Genomic DNA, 17,829 nt, shown 5'->3' with positions numbered 1-17,829 from the left:
GAGGGACCCACCAGCAGCAGGGTAAACTGCACCCATCAGGTAGATATAGTCACTATCTAACGCCGGAAAAGCACGGAGGGGTGGACAAGCCACCTTTATCCCTGGGGTTTACCCCCCAGAACACCTTGAGGCTGAGGTGCCCTCCGATCGCTAGACTTGCATCCTCTCAATTGTCATGCCTTCATCAGTAAGGTCCGTCAGTTCCACCCGGTCGCTTCGTCCTCGGACGACGACCTCGACAAGCGTTGCCACCACCACTACCACCACTACAGCCAACCAGTTTGCTTCCTTGCAACAGGAAGGCACTGTACCCCCATCCAGAGGCTACAACCGTCTCACGGCGGAGCTGGACCTCGAGACGCTTAGCGCGGAGATGCAAATCGTCCGCGATAAGTATCGCGAGGCCTACCTCCGCATCGAGCGGTACGACGCCTCCAACCCCCTTCTGCAGCGATATGCACACGATTTTCCGCCTCTAACACCAGCACAGGCTGGTCCTCAGCGTCAGAGCGCTCGGAATAGGCAGGGTGCTATACCAAAAATTCCAACCCAACCGTCTAAACAAGCACCCCAACAATCTCAACAACAACCCACGCAACAGCAACCCTCTCAACAACAAGCATCCATCAGCGCTTCCAACAATCCTGAACCCAACGATTTCGTCTTCCAAAGAAGACAACTAAGACAAATGTTTTATGCCAATGCCGCAGCCAATCCACGTCCCAAAACTCAAGCCAGAAACCAAAATGTCATAAACGCCATAAACGATCCTACACTGTCCGAATATCTTATCAAAGATCTCCCAAAAGATCTGTGTAACAAACGCACCTTCTTTCGGCAAATAAATGCCACCACTCTCTTAGCCAACAAAATCCATTCTTGTAAAGTACTCTCTCATGGCATCGCACACCTTCGACTTTTCAATCCGATAAATGCAGGGTATATAGAAAAAGCTATCCACACAGCAACTGGCCAAACCATGGTTACGGTTCACAGCCGTAGCAGAAATGCTAACACTTCCACTAAAGAGCCCACCTACCTCCTCTGCATTACTGGTATCGACGTGGATTATTCCGAGCAGGAGGTCACCGACTTGCTCACAGAACAACAATTCCCAGTCGAAAGACTGTGGAGAGTCAAAGCCTACAAAACAGGCAAGGACTCTAAAGTGATCAAGGTGGTGACCAAATCCTTGGAGAAATTCACGTCAGCATTGAGCCGAGGCATAACTCTCGACGGTGAAATTTACAATGCCGAACTTCCACATGGCTCCGACCCTACAATCCCCACCCCAAAATATTGCAGCAAATGCTGCATTAACGGACACTCCATCGACGAATGCCCTCAAAAAGCATTCGTCTGCCCCCACTGCGGCGGCAACCACAAATCCAGCGCCTGCACCAAACAGCAGGAACCCAAATGCCCGAATTGCGGCGGTGACCACCCCGCATACTCCAAAAAGTGTCCACAAAGACACACCATCCCCTCCGCCCAACACGAAATACAGCCACTAACGATCGAAAGATCATTCCCCCCTTTCGAACTCCCAACAGAAACAAAGAACATCTTGTCGATTCAGACTGCTCTGTTGCTGAACTTGTTGCCCGAACTTCGTGAACATATCGCTGCAATCACGGCTAATTTAATTAGCCAAGTCTACGACCACTCGACAGTGGTCCACGGGTACGGGAGCAATGTCACGGTGACATTCCGCTCCAACCACTAAAACCCTCCCTTTATGGATTTAACCCTAGGCACAGTCAACTGTCAGGGTCTCTCCAAAAAGAGACCCCTCATCAAGAATATCCTGTCGAAGCACAACATCCAGATCCTCGCACTCACAGATACTCTGTCGAAAAGCGATCCACACTTCGCAGGATATCCGATCATCCATCGAAGCCGCTGTCAGGTTTCACGTGGGAATGGTATTCTCGTGAAACACGGAATACCGCACACCACACACACATTCCCACAAAATTTTCGTCCACCTGATGTGGACTTCCTGGCAATTGACGTGCATATCCCCAATAACGAAACCCTCACGATAGTCTCTTACTACAAACACCCGGGTCAGCCACTCAGCAGGCACTTGCTTGAGTATTTTTCAACGCTTAGCAAGGCCGTGCTGATGGGTGACCTAAATTGTAGACACACTCAGTTTGGTGATCACCGTTTAAACCCAGAAGGCATCCGCCTCACGGATTATCTACTAGACCTTCCCATTTCAAGAATCACCAACACTGAATTCACGTTTTTGAACGCCAATGGGGCCTCTATTGTCGACCACATCCTAGTTACTAGTAACATTCTGGATCGGTTCGGGGATAGATGCCACATAGGCGATTCAATAACGTCAGACCACTTACCTCTTCTTGTCGACACCGACATACTAATTCCAAAACAACCAAACCCTCCAAGATCTATAAGAGACTATCGTCACGCTAACTAGACTGAATTCCAAAACTTCATCACACAAAATCTCCCTATGTTAGGCGAACTCGACACTAACGATAGTATCGACACCAGTGCAACCGAAATCGAGAACCTCATCACTGAGGCGATCACGCACGCAATTCCACTCAAACAAATAACCTATACATCACCGGCACTTCCACAATACATCATTGCCAAAATCCAACAAAAACGACGTCTTCTACGTCAATACAAGGCCAACAGAAATCCACTAATCAAAACAGAGTACAACCGGATCTGTGCCAGGATAAAGAGGGAGATATCTGTCCTAACGGCTCGCCGGTGGGAAGATGCTACCTCAAAACTGGACTACAGAGACGGAGGTAAATTCTGGCAAAAATTCAAAGTCCTAACAAAACAAAAACTATCTCAACCATCCCATCTGTTGGTCAACAATCACATAGTCAATTCCCCAGAAGGGAAAGCAGAAGCATTCAGAAATTCGCTTCAAAACAATTTTCAAACTCCAGATAACCCGAACTTTGATCGCATATTTAAATTCAACACAGAATACATTGTAAATGTTACTCTCAACCACTACATTCCAGTCTATGATCCTATCATGGACCCCCTCACAAACAGGGAAACGGAGAGCTTTTGCCAAATCGGCAAAAACAGCGCTCCCGGACCTGATGGCATCAACCGAAGGTGCCTCAAAAAACTTCCAGAGAGTATCATTCCTCTTCTAACTAAAATATTCAATGCATGTCTCAAAAACAGCCACTTTCCTACTCCTTGGAAGGTGGCCAACACCATCATGCTTTTGAAAAAAGGCAAACCCCCAACCGACGTGGAATCCTATAGACCAATTTCATTAATCAATACTCTGGGTAAAGTTCTTGAGCTAATCCTAAAAGAGAGGCTCAATGACTTTCTCGAAAACCACAATATCATACCAAAATTCCAATACGGATTCCAGTCAGGTAGATCTACTAAACATGCATTAATAGATTTCACTACCAAAGTTACTCAAACCATCAACGATGGTTCATTCGCCATAGCCACATTTCTCGATGTGCAGAAGGCTTTCGACCAGGTCTGACACGACGGGCTTGTTCGGAAACTTCTGGACATCGGGCTACCATTGCAATTTACCAAAATTGTACACTCCTACCTCCACAACCGTACTGTCAGAGTTAAAATAGGCGATCAAAAGTCCACCCCCTTCACTCCACAAGCTGGAGTTCCCCAGGGTTCAGTCCTAGCACCGCTGTTGTACATCATCTACAACAGCGACATCACTAACCAAAATATCCCAGGTACTCGGCTGTTTCTCTATGCAGACGACACGACTCTGCTCTCAACAACCTCTCGATACAACCCAAGACTCCTCTTCAGAAGAGCCCAGGCTCTGTTGGACGGCGTCGGCGAATGGTGTTGTAAGTGGAGAGTCACGCTGAACGCGAACAAAACAACAACAATTGTGTTTCGCGCCCCTTCTGTGTCAAATAGAATCATACGCAATGAAGACGACCAATATCCACTGAGACTGTTGGGAGAAAGGCTTGTTGTTAGCCCGACTGCGAACTATTTGGGAGTACTGTTCACCAGGACTCTCAACTGGGACGCAGATCTAAAGGCAACTTTAGATAGGGTAAGGAACAGGGCCAGACTTCTCAACGCTCTCTCGGGAAAAATTGGCAAGACACACAAGAAGACTCTCATTCACAATTACAAGACCTTTATTCGACCCGTCATGGAGTACAAATCATGTATCTACTCTCTTTGTTCAAGACAAAAACAAGAGAGGTTGTTGAGAACAGAACGCAGAATCTTGCGTAGATGCAACTATGAGCACTGGCGATATCCCTCAAACGAAATCCATAACATCTCGAACACCCCCAAAATCACCGAGAGAATAAACTCTCTGAACAGGAACTTCACAATCAAAGTAATCAACGGCCCCCCTTCCGACACACAAGAATCTCTCAAATGTTCCTGTTCATCTTCCGGCCACGTACTCCACCGAAAGCCCAAACGCAAAAAGATTCATGTACCGTCCGCTCTAATGCAAACATGCATTGACGAGCTCCCGGTGGAGTACGAAAACATCCTTGAGGCTACCCCGTTAGCCTACCGTACCCACCTCTAACATTTCCTCTTCCCTACCCCGAACAGGGAGAAGTTGGTTTTTTGCGGTTTCCCAACTTCATTGCACAATTATACCTGTTCGTTCCAAGAAAATAGCCGCAACTATTTTCTCCACTCGAACGCACACTGTCCACGCTGCGCTCAAAGCCACCTCCTGACCGCCGACGAGGGACGCAGGTTCGCCTGTCGTTGTACAATGGTTTCTAGGGAGACTGGTCGAGAGCAAAGCACGGACAGTACACGTAAATGTCTATGGAACCAACAACAATCCATCAAACTTTCTTCTCTGTTGACTTCTTAGCCTTCTGGACACCACCGTCCGGCATAACCCAGGATCCAAGAACACCAGGACACGGCGCTTGCCCCAGTGTGTTTTTCGGACTGTTTGCTTTTGCTGCCAACACAATACATTCACCTCAAACCCTGAAGAGGACAAAATCCTAAACGGGGAAGCACATTGAACGCATTTCTTCTAAACATTATCTAGACAAGCAAATCAAACAATGTGGCTGGCTGGCTGGCTGACGGAACCTAAGCCATTATTCCCAAATAATATAAAAATATAATGTTTTGTATCATTAAAACCTCAACTCTAATTATTTTATTCTTTCCGGTTTAGCCGGTTAAAATAGTGAAAAATGCCCCCAGCGATATCCCAAAAATAAGAATTAAATTTTTTTTGTTTTTGAAATTTTTAAACTTAAGAACTAATCCGAACAAAATGCCAAAAAATATATATTATTTATTGGGTGTCAAATTATCTCTCTGATTTGTTTTCAAAAAACTAAAACTTTAGTAATCAGTAAAGAACCAATCAGATGCAAAATAGAAATTGATGGTATCAGTATTGAACAAGTAATGGAAGTAAAATACCTTGGAATTACATTGTCAAGTTACGGAGACCTAGACAAAGAAGTGAGAAATCAAGTACAAAAAGCAAATAGATTGGCAGGATGCCTTAATAACACTATATGGCGAAACCGACATATTAACACTGAGATGAAGTCAAGAATTTATAAAGCCCGTGTAAGACCAATAATGACATATGCATCAGAAACAAGACCCGATACAGCCACAACACAAAGACTACTGGAAACGGCAGAGATGAGAGTACTGAGAAGAATTACAGGAAATACACTGAGAGATCGAAAGAGGAACGAAGATATTAGAAGACAATGTAACGTACAGTGTATAAACGAATGGACACTAAATAGAAAAAAAGAATGGAACAACCATATAACCAGAATGGGGGAGACACGTGTGGTCAAAATAGCACGAGATAAATCACCAATCGGCAGAAGAAGTATCGGCCGACCGCGCAAAAGATGGAGCGAAAACCTTCCATAGAGGTATCAATCCGCCAATGAACAAGCAGAATTGCTTATAAAGAGGAAGAAGAAGAAGAAGATTTGTTTTCAGATTTTTATAAGATGGGCATCTGATTCAATTTTAGAATCATTATCTGCCTTACGTTCCTTCAAGCATATCCCAAAAAAGATCAAAAATATATTTATAGCCCTAGACATGAACATTATCTCAAAAAAAAATCGAAACGTATATTTTCGTGTTTTGGCAGTAACTTCGATGCTAATCACCGTAGAAACTTCTTTTTTCTTTTAGTTTGTAGGTTTTTTGATTGCCTATAATAAGTATCCTATATTGCCTATATAATCAGGTCAGGCCATGGAGTTGGGGTGTTTGCATTGTAAAATGGCGTGCACCCTATCCTCCATGCTATGGCATGCTGGACGAGCCATACAGCCTGTAGTCAACACCCCGAAGTATGAGCGGGAATACAAAGTGTACTAATACTCATACGCTTATGAAACGCACCTGGCGGATCATAAGGGCCTTCACATTTTACTCTTTTTCAACTAGTCTTGAGTAAAATGTCTTTAATCTTTCCTATCGGCCTCTCTTGGCTACCTCTTGTTCTTCCGACCCCGAATGGCTATTAGGTTTCCGAGGGCAGACGGGTCACTATATTTCTTTCTACTACATACCTACTCTTCACCGAATGATTGCCGGTATAAGCAATCCCCCCACTTACTGACCAACGGCTTCGGGCGGATGAGTTGGTAAGTGGCAGGGCACTCTTTTGTCCTGAGACTGAGAAATCGGTCTCGAAGGCGGATGAACCCTACAGAATGGTCAACGGTATAAGAATGCAGAAGGCAACGGGAAACCACTGCATTAAAGACTCGTGGAGTATCCCTAGAAATCGTCATGGCTCACAGAAATGACAATCAACAACCTACTAATCATGGTTCTCGGATGCCAAGATTCGGCAGGGGAAGAAACAACAGTAACGACAGGGCTTCCCAGGCCGTTAGTCAGCGAAATCCCTGTTCACTAAATATATACAAATCCACCTACAAAATCGCTACATGGAATGTAAGAAGTATGTATGAACCTGGGAAACTGAAGAATATACAGCAAGAGATGATGCGACTAGATATCGATATATTAGGAATAAGCGATACAAGATGGGTCAGCTCTGGCGAACTCAATACAGACAATGGACGAATATATTACTCTGGAAGCAGCGACACCCAACACAGATATGGAGTTGCTATGATCCTCAGCGAAAAAGTAACGAGATCAGTAACAGGCTTCGTTCCGATGTCCGAAAGAATAATAATGTTGCAGTTATTGACAACCCATGGAAAAATGAACCTAATCCAGATTTATGCGCCAACTGCTGACAAAAATGAAGAAGAAATAGAAAACTTTTATAGCGAACTCCAGAAAACATTACATCTCACAGCATCTAGAGACATAACAGTGATCATGGGTGATTTCAACACAAAAATTGGCGAAGGAAAATGCTACCCTAATGTAGGATCATATGGGCTTGGCGAACGAAACGACAGAGGAGATCGCCTAATAGAATTTTGCCAGGAGCATAATGTTATAGCCGCAAATACATTTTTTAAATTACCTAAGCGACGCCTGTATACATGGAAATCACCAGCTGACAAAGAGCACAAAATTGTCAGAAATCAAATTGACTACATCCTAATAAAGCACAGATATCGAAACTCAATTCAGGCAGTAAAGGCATATCCAGGAGCAGACGTATACTCTGATCACAGTCTTCTTATTGCTAGGTTCAACTTCAACTAAAAAAGACGCAAAAAAGCCGCAACAACAATAAACTTAACATACAGAAACTAAAGTCAGAAGAAACAAAAGAAAATCTGAAACACGAAATCAACACAAATCTAGACAGAAACCCAGGAAATTATTGCAACGTAGAACAGCTGTGGCAATTCTTCAAAACCTCTATATTAGAACCAAGTAAGAAAGTACTTACTACAACCAAATGTAAGAAAGAAGAATGGATGACGGAGGAAATTCTAGAGTTGATGAATGAAAGAAGAAAAAACAAAACCATTAATAAGACCCGCTATAAACAGCTTCAAAACCAAATAAGAAGAAAAATTAGGGAGGCTAAAGAAACCTACTTCTCTGAAAAATGTAAAGAAATAGAAGAACTGCAAAACACATATGACAACTTCAACCTACATAAAAAAGTCAAAGAACTAGCCGGAATAGGAAATAGAAGAACCTCAAATATATTGCTCGACAAAAATGGAAATATTATAATGGAGACAAAACGAAAACTACGACGATGGAAAGAGTATATCGAGGAACTATTTCATGACCAGAGAGAAGCTAGTACATCCGTAGATAGCCAAACGGGAGATGTAGGCCCAGAGATAACCAAATCAGAGGTTAGTCAGGCAATAAACTCTATGAAAACCAATAAATCTGCTGGTCCAGATGAATTGCCTAGCGAGCTGATAAAGTTGGTCAACGAGAAAAACCTGGACATAATAGTAGAACTGTTCAACGCTATCTATACTACAGGAATCATCCCCAGAGAAATGTTGACATCAGCCTTTGTGTGTTTGCCAAAGAAGGTGAATGCAAAATAATGCAGTGACTACCGAACCATAAGCTTAATGTCACATACCTTGAAAATTCTATTGAAAATTATCCACGCCAGAATACACTCTAAACTGGAGCTGGATATTAGTGACACTCAATATGGGTTCCGCAATGGTATGGGTACCAGAGAGGCATTATTCTCCTTCAACGTGCTGACACAGAGATGTTTGGATGTTAACCATCCTCTTTACGTCTGTTTTATAGACTACAATAAGGCGTTTGATAAAGTAAAACATGATCGACTCATGGAAATCTTCAAAAATAAAAACCTAGATGAAAGAGATTTAAGACTAATAACACACCTCTATTACAATCAGCGAGCAATAGTAAGAATTGAAAAAGAAACATCTGAAGAAATGGAAATAAAGAGAGGAGTCAGGCAAGGCTGCATACTATCACCTCTATTATTTAACGCTTATTCTGAAGAGGTAATGCGAGAAACTCTGGAAGATGAAACAGTCGGCATAAGAGTAAATGGAGTCTTAGTTAACAACATCAGATATGCAGATGATACAGTAATAATAGCCGATAGTTTACAAGACCTGCAAAGACTCATGAGTAAAATAGTAAAGTGTAGTAGGGAGTACGGACTCTCTCTCAATATCAAAAAGACGAAGTTTATGAAAATTAGTAAAAACAACCATAATACTAACGAAATCTTGATAGTAGAGGGCCAGCAGATCGAAAGAGTAAAAAAGTACACTTACCTAGGAACACTTATAACAGAAAATAATGACTACACTGCAGAAATAAAAGTCAGAATCGAAAAAGCACGTTCTAATTTTATAAAAATGAAAAAGGTCCTATGTAGCAAAGATTTAACATTAGCTCTTAAAGTACGCCTAACAAAATGTTACGTCTACAGTGTTCTATACTATGGAGTGGAATCATGGACGTTAAATGTAGAGACAATGAGACGACTTAACGCCTTTGAAATGTGGACCTATAGAAAAATTATGAGGGTTTCCTGGGTAGATAGAGTTACAAACAATGAAGTACTGAGAAGAATAGGTAAAGAAAAGGAAGTTGAACTTACAATTAAAGAAAAGAAGCTACAGTATCTCGGACATGTGATGCGGGGCGAGAAGTATGGCATCCTACGACTCATAATGCAGGGAAAGATAGATGGCAGAAGAAGCATCGGAAGAAGACGAATTTCATGGTTGAAGAACCTGAGAGAGTGGTTTGGATGCAGCTCGAAACAACTATTTAGAGCTACTGCCTCAAAAATTAAAATAGCTATGATGATTGCCAACCTCCGTAGCGGAGATGGCACCTGAAGAAGAAGAAGATAATAAGTAATTTTACAAAATGTTTGACGTCGAATTCAGATTTCTTAACGCTTTTGAAATATTTATACAGGGTGTTTCGAAATAAGTGTGACAAACTTTATGGGGTAATTTTACATGAAAAAATAATGACTGTTTGCTTTAAAAACGTATGTCCGCCAATGCTTCGTTTCCGAGATGCCGTGTGTTGAAATTTTTCTTACAAACTGACGATTTATTGATGGGTTGATTAACGTCACATTATCGTCACCTTTACCAAATAGAGATCGAAACAGTGGCGACGCGTGACTTTTTCTGAAGTGTTACCAAAACCAGATGCAAAAAATCTTATTTAAAAAAATGAAGATATGGCTAAATGTATATATACACTCACCGGCACAAAATTCCGCCACCCAAAATTTTTGATTAAGTTTGACAATCTATAACTTTATTATTTGTACTTCGATTTTCAAGATTCTTGCACGAGTTTGTAGGTACATGTATTGATGTCAATTGCTATTATTTTGGTAACAAAAATTTTTTGCTTAGATGACATTATACGGGAGTGAATGTAAGCGTTGTTTTTTCTCCTAACTTTAAAAACTTCTGTGGAACAATTGGAGGGCTGATTTTGTTTCAAACCCTTTTTGTATTATCCTGGAGATATCACTAAGGTCTTGTTTTTTGAATTATCTGAATATCTCTTTTCTTGTAGGAGCTGTAATTAAAAACATTACTTTGAAGGTTTATTTAATTAAAAATATCAAACGCACTAAAATTAACAAAACAAAACAAATTTAATAAGAAAACAAAACAATTCAATAGCGGTTATGTCCACCTCTTGCAGCAACGACTGCTCGCAATCTGTTTAGCATCTAATAAAGATGTGTTTTCCTTGCCTGGGGAATAGCCCGATATTCTTCTACTAGGGCCATAAATGTACCAAATTTTCTGGAGGCCTAGGATGACGGCAAATAGCTTTTTTTTTATCCATCCCATAAATGCTCAATATGATTGAGATCTGGGCTGCATGCGGGCCATTCTAATCTTATCAATCCAACCTCAATTGTATGAGTCAATCAGTGTTTTTATTTACAAAAAATGGTACAGCTCTTACAAGAAAAAAGATATTCGGATAATTCAGAAAACAAAATGTTGGTGATGCCTCCGGGAACATATGACAGGACTATGAAACAAAATCAGCTATTCCATTTTTCCACAGATTTTTTTAAAATTAGAAGAAAATACAACGCTTCTTTTCACCCCTGTACAATGACATGCAAGCAAAAATTTTTGTTACCGGAATAATACCAAACAATATGAATACATGTACCTACAAACTGGTGCAAGAATCTTGAAAATCGGAGCACAAAAATAATAAAGTTATAAATTGTCAAACTTAATCAAAAATTTTGACAAAATTTTTGATCTTTTTTGGCAATTAATGTTAACAATTCCCCGTAATTGCCTCGATTGTCAGAGTCGTCGCACTCAAAATGATCACGAAACGCTAGTTCTTGTTTGGCCCAAAAACATACAGTATCTCTTATAAGTGTGCTAAAGATATACCATATACCTATCTATTTTTGAACAAACTCATTATGTTTAGCAATATTTGCTTTAAAAGCTTGGTTAAAAGAACTTTTGATTTTTGTTTTGCCAAACTGAATCAAATTGGGTATACATCTTACATGTAGGTAACGGAGAAATTTCATGTCTCATTTTTAAAAATCTAACACCATTTAAATAGTGAACCTGGTCCACCCATTTTTCTGTAGAAACCAGAAGACCTGGCCAACAATACAGTATATTTTTCTTGCAACGATAATATAACCAAGGATTTTCACGGTACCAACTAAATTTAAAATATCGAACTACTTTTGTTGATTCCTTTTTTAAATTGTTTAACATAGGTCTTTCATTTTTAATAATCTCATTTTTTTCTTCAAAATTATACAAGGAGAATTACTTTTCAAGTAGTTGATCGATTAAGAAGCGACACTCATCTATGGTTAACTGCACGCACACTTTTTATAGGTACTGTCACCAATATTAAATTTGGTAACAGCCCTACTGATACACAGCGCGCTTATGCCGTCGCTTCTTCAAAATTTTCAGTCACTAGCCGGTCCCGAGCGCCAGCGTGCGTATATAACCATTGTCACCAGAAATGAGTCTGGTAACAGAGTATAATAAAGTGCAACGGAGTAACATAAACTCGCCAATATTTTCGTGTCTACGAGTAGTTGGCTATTTAGTGAGTTATTTACTGAGTTAGGTACTATTACCACATAATATAGTAATATATTTCTATTGGTAAAAATACTGGTAAATAGAATTATTCATCGTCATAAAACATTTATTTGCAAGATTTTTAACTGTTACCAATGGTAACAGTGGTTACATGGACGCTTCGCCAGTGGATCGAAAGTAATGTGCTCATATTTACTTGTGAATATGTTTCGTTTTTATTAGTTCGTTGATCTCTTTTCTTTGTCCCCTGATCATTCTTCATATTTCTTTTTGTATTTCGTAGAAGTCGTATTCCTTCGGTTTTGAGAAACTCTTTCAGTGTTCCCTATTTGTTTGTCTGAGTCTGACTAAAGTATTCGTTTCGTTTCTGATTTATTTATATGGTTGTATGCATGTTTTGTTTGTTTTGTTCTATGTATAAAGGCTTTCTTCTTTTCTTCACTTCCTTTCTAAACCATGGGGTTTTCTTTTTTGATATGTTAGGTTAGTATTCGTTACTTTACTCTCTAGAAGTGATTCTGTTGCTGCGTTAATTATATTATCTTTGATTTTTTTTTTCAAGTTTCCTCGGTGCTCTCCTTTTCTAATATTTCAGTCTTAGCAATCTGGTATTCTTTCTCGTTTTCAAATATATTATTCTTATCAATTTGGTATTCTTTTTCTGTATCTATAAGTATTTGGTGGATTCCTTGACTTTTATTCTTCAAATAATTATAATGGCTTCCTTGTATTATATAAGTGTCACTTTCGCAACTCTCTAAGATGTACCTATGTAGTTGATAATATTCTAATTTAAGATAAAACGACCTAGAAACTACTGAATGAATTTGACTAACGGTACCTATCTATTATTTTAGATTAGAGTTTTATACTCCATATGTCCTAAATTCTTCCGGGACCCATTCATCTACAGAGACATTGGATAGCTGCATATGCTACAGTAGAACCAACTATGAATTTCAAGATTGTCTGATAAATGTTAGACAAAACATGTTATTGGATCTAGATACAAAACTGGTACCAACGTTCAGACGTATCGTAGAACAGGACAGGTGTGCTTTATTTAAGGAAAATTGTCTGTAATCCATAAAGTATTCTAACAACAAATTGTCGATAACAAAGAACTTGTGATAGTATGTAAAGGGTCAGCGGGAAAAACGATGAATGTCAATTTTTGGTCATTTTGCGATTTTTGTGCAATCTATTAGCTTAGAAAGAGTACTATCAACCTGTGAATGGCCCAGGGGAAATTACGATGAGAATTGACTTGAAAACACGACAAGATTGGACACAAGGGGGAAAACAATGAATATTTATGTTATGTAACTTTGTTTCTCATTTTACTGAAAATGCTTCCAGATAGACATTTATCGTTCTTCCCCCTGACCCTTCATGTTGAGTAAGAACTAAGAACTAATATTTTGTGTTTATTAAGTTATCCTTATTCGTAGAAATATCAATATTTTTAATCTAATTTGGTAAATTTGTATTAAATTTTAGAAAATATCGTCGTCGTCGCGGCAAAAAGTCAATAAGTCCAAAATAAGAGATCTGAGAAAAACAACATTTTAGTTTTAATTGTTGTCTAAAATTCATCCTTATAAAAGTCAAGGAAATTACCGATGCAATTTTATAAGTCTAGTAATGCTTTGAGATGTGAATACACTATGTTATTTGAAATCAATGGTATTTAATGGACTTAGTGATTTCTGGCAAGTTGGTAAAAGGTAAATTTGGTGAATTAGTTAAACACATTATGAACATTATTTATTACTTAAATTAAAGTAACTCACTAAATAAACATATTATAGAAATAAAAACTAAAATTCAATGAGTTTAAATCCGCTGTTCGTCTTCGTTTCCCTCTGATTCACTATCGCTATAAATACTGGGCTCAGTATTTCTGTCAATGACTAATCTGGAGGTTGGCGGAGACGAATACCAAGCATGGAACTCCGAAGGAATAACGTCGGTATTGCATAATTTCTGTAAATCATTAAATTTTGCTAACGAAATTGGACACATACCTAGGTAAGCCTGTTGAAGTGATAGGGAGGCTTGTGTTGGAGGTCTTTCTCGTCCATAAATACTTAGTTCAAAGTAGGGACCGTAGTGCTCGTAGCGATATTTGATGATTCCTGGATATTCCCTCTCCACTCTGAAACATTTTATTTGCAACCACCTAACTTTTTCACCAGATTTATTTAATTTTGTGTTTTATAACATATTTTTCGCTAGTAGTTTCCAGTTAATAAAAGCTGAATATTGTAGCTCATGGACTACATAAGTGTCCTACTTTTTCATGCCTCGTTTATACCTAGCTTTGACAAAAATATTTTTCCAGTCATGAAACGTGTGTACTGCTACATACCTCTTTTCTCTCTCTATGGCGCTATGCATACTGTCGCATTCTATCATCGTATATCCTGGCTCTAGAAACTTCTGCTCGAGAACAGTAATATTGTGGCCAGATAACACATGAACAAAATAATGCAGCATTGCGATGACAAATTGAATCCTGTTTTGTCCCCCACAAGTATCGGAAAACAATTATACTTCTGTGACTCTCGCAGGGTGGTTTTTTAAATAGGGATACAAACATAACGCAATTTCTAAGCTCCCTCTGGCATCATTAAGTTCAGTTCAGGTAAAACAGTGAGCATTATTTGGGCGAGCTCCTTCATAAATGCATAAATTAAAGACAGGTAATTTTCTACTGTAGTGTAAGGATGATATATGATATATCACTACTTGGTATTTGCAGCACACTTTGAAGGTCAAAAGTAGCAGTGATAAAACCAGGATTTTCAGTTGCTGTTTTCTTATCACATCCTTTTCGCGCTGTTTGTGTTTGTCATAGGCTTGCTGTAAATTTATTTTGTCCTCACCTGTTGCTAATTTATATCTGTTGCATCGGGCACACTGATCTTTGCGCGGTTTAAAGAATGACAAGTTATATTCTTTACCAAATATTCTTTTTGTACGTTGCCAAACTTTTTGGTATGCGAGCACTTTGATTACATAGTTCTTTATACAAGGCATACAATTTTCCGATAGATAATGTAGCTTACAAATACATTCTTTTGATGACTTTCTGCAATAGTACGATTCTGTTAGTGGAAAACTTTCGATATGATTTTTAATAAAGTTAATATATCTTCGGTTGTTTTATTGGCAGGTACATGTCTACCTCTTTTATCATCGCCTTGAAATAAGCCTGTTATGTTATTCTTACCCTCACATGCTTTGTTTAGAGGACCATTACTGATAGAGAGAGTCTTTAGAAAAAAAAATTGACACACTCTAATTTGAGCAGCATTTTTTTAAAAATAAAACATTTTGCTTTTCGTTCGTGATTTGGTACATTTTTGTCGAGGCCGTTGTCTTCTTGGTGCATGTAATTTTACATTCTATAAAATGAAATATTTTTTTCGATTATACGATTCACAGTTCCCTGTACGTGGAACACAATAATTGCATCCTTTCTTCTTTACTAAAATTGTCTGTGCAGTGTACTGTCTAATATTGTTTCTTTTACCTATAAACACAAATTTACAAACTATTTTGAAACTAAGTTTACCAACCTCCTACCTTCAGAGTCGTTTTAGAATTTTCGTTGGTCATTGCAAGATTAGCAATGCGTTTTCTTTTTACTAGATTTCATTTTCGATTTGTTTATTAGCACTTCACTATAAAACAATTCGTAAAAAATAATTTACAAAATTTTTTTACTCCTAAAAAACAAAACAGTAATTACGATCTACACAAATCAACATGTGCTCACACTTCAGTCGAAAAAATGAAAGATTACCCATGAACGATCACATCAATCACTTATTTTGTATCTGCTGTCTTTTTCTATAAATAACAAACGTTTGTTATAGAAAGAGACAGGAAATACAAAATAACTGATTGATTTATCGTTCATTACCTGATACTCTTTACTATAGAGCTTTTCATTCACAGTCATTTGTTTCGAGCTTCTGTCATGTGTCACATAATATTAATATATCTACGTCATACGTTATTGGTGTATACCAATGACACAAACCAAAGACGTATGACGTAGATATATTAATATTATGTGACACATGACAGAAGCTCGAAACAAATGACAATCGATGAAAAGCCCTATTAGTATCTGTCGCATCGTAATCAGGCAAACATTATTACGTCCAGTTAGTGACTTCTGCCCGATAACAAAATGGTAATTTTGGACTTAAGTATATTCAGTGCTTTAGGCAGCCAACTCTACGTGCTTTGTTGGACTTCTTTATATCTGCCAGACTATTTTTTTTTTGCTTGAAAAATGGCTTTGGTCGAGCCAATTAGTGTTTGTGATTAATTGCAATGAAAATTGCAACTGCCAGACTAGGAAAATTGATATTGTGAATCGATCAGTAGACTTTACTCAATTTTGACAAAAATGGACTTAGTGAGTTTTGCGTGATGAGGACGATATATTCTATATTTTATATATTATTTGTATTTGAACCTTTTTATATAAATAAAGAAATGTCTGATATGAAAATAATAATGCGTAGGTATGTACCACACACCAATCGTCTCCACTTCAAAATGCTTAACAACATTGCTCGCTGGTTACTTTTATACAACCACTTGTATACAATCACTTGATCAATATTATACTTGATTCTTGTACTTGATCAATATTATAGAAGTATACCAGGTGGTTAATGGCCAAACGGGCCGTAGGAAACTCAATATGAATTTCTAAATTGTTTAATTCCTGCTTTCCTAATTATGTTACCTACATCAAAAGTCATGAGAAACTATTTGTAGATAGTAACTGCAATCTCTATTATAAACAAATGTTAGATTTGTTCTACGAATTAAACACATTCCGAAATTTTGCAAAAATATAGTAAATTTGTAGCACGCCTATGGATAACAAAGGCAAAAAATACGTAACATGACAAATTTAACAAAATATAAAAATTTACTTGGTGCTACTTAACTTTTTGATATACCTCGGTAGCTCTAAATCTTCAGAGACCTAGGGCTGTGGATTCTTAACCCTTAAGATCCTGAATTAATTTATTTAGAAAATTTAATATTTTTTTTAATTTTGATGTATTCAGCAGAAGGTTTTAACACAAAATACATACATTTTTTTTTCTTAATTATTTTTGATTTTTTAGAAAATTGCCGTTACATATATGTAACGCTAGGAAGATATAGGAGCAAAAATATTTAAAATATTTCCGATTATAAATTTCAAAATAACAAACAAATACAAAACTAGATAAACGAAAAATCATAATAAAGTTATTATAGATGAAAATCTATGTTGCACTTGATGCACACTCCCACATTGCACTTGCAACCCATGGTACGCATATATGAACTAGAGCATTCATCTGCAAAACATCTCCTTTTCTTATCAGGAATATAGGTCAGAAGGTGATCAATCTTATCGTATCTTATATCTACGACTACTTTGAACGAAGATGGCCTGCCTGTATCTTTTGGTTTGGTACCATACTTAGTAAGATACGATGTTACTAGATATCTTCAAAATTCTAGTTGCGGCATAGGATCATAGCATCTATTATGTCCAGTTATATCCAGCATCAATGTAAATAGACTATTATGTCCATAGTTATGTCCAGCATCAATGTAAATGCAACCACCACCATTTTTTAGAACAAATTCCTACTTGGTATCTAGCTACATTCTGGTCAATAAGATCAACTTCAACTTTTCTTTCACTAGTTATTTAGCTTTTGCTGATGATCTGAAAGGCTGGGCCTCGTTAATATCATCATAT

General features: G+C 38.2%; 1 protein-coding gene across 1 annotated transcript in view; it reads left to right on the top strand.

The window, feature by feature from the left end:
* Nucleotides 1–16,575, top strand: part of LOC126888851 (uncharacterized) — a 54,961-nt gene extending 38,386 nt beyond the window's left edge. Inside the window, exon 3 of the mRNA XM_050657281.1 lies at nucleotides 12,896–16,575. Within this exon, the coding sequence (XP_050513238.1) occupies nucleotides 12,896–13,121 (226 nt within the window). The 3' untranslated portion in view covers nucleotides 13,122–16,575. The remainder of the gene's footprint in view (nucleotides 1–12,895) is intronic.
* Nucleotides 16,576–17,829: the final 1,254 nt, after the last annotated feature.

The sequence above is a fragment of the Diabrotica virgifera genome, chromosome 7 (assembly GCF_917563875.1).
Source record: "Diabrotica virgifera virgifera chromosome 7, PGI_DIABVI_V3a".
NCBI classification, from domain to species: domain Eukaryota; kingdom Metazoa; phylum Arthropoda; class Insecta; order Coleoptera; family Chrysomelidae; genus Diabrotica; species Diabrotica virgifera.
This window is presented reverse-complemented; position numbering and strand designations above follow the sequence as displayed.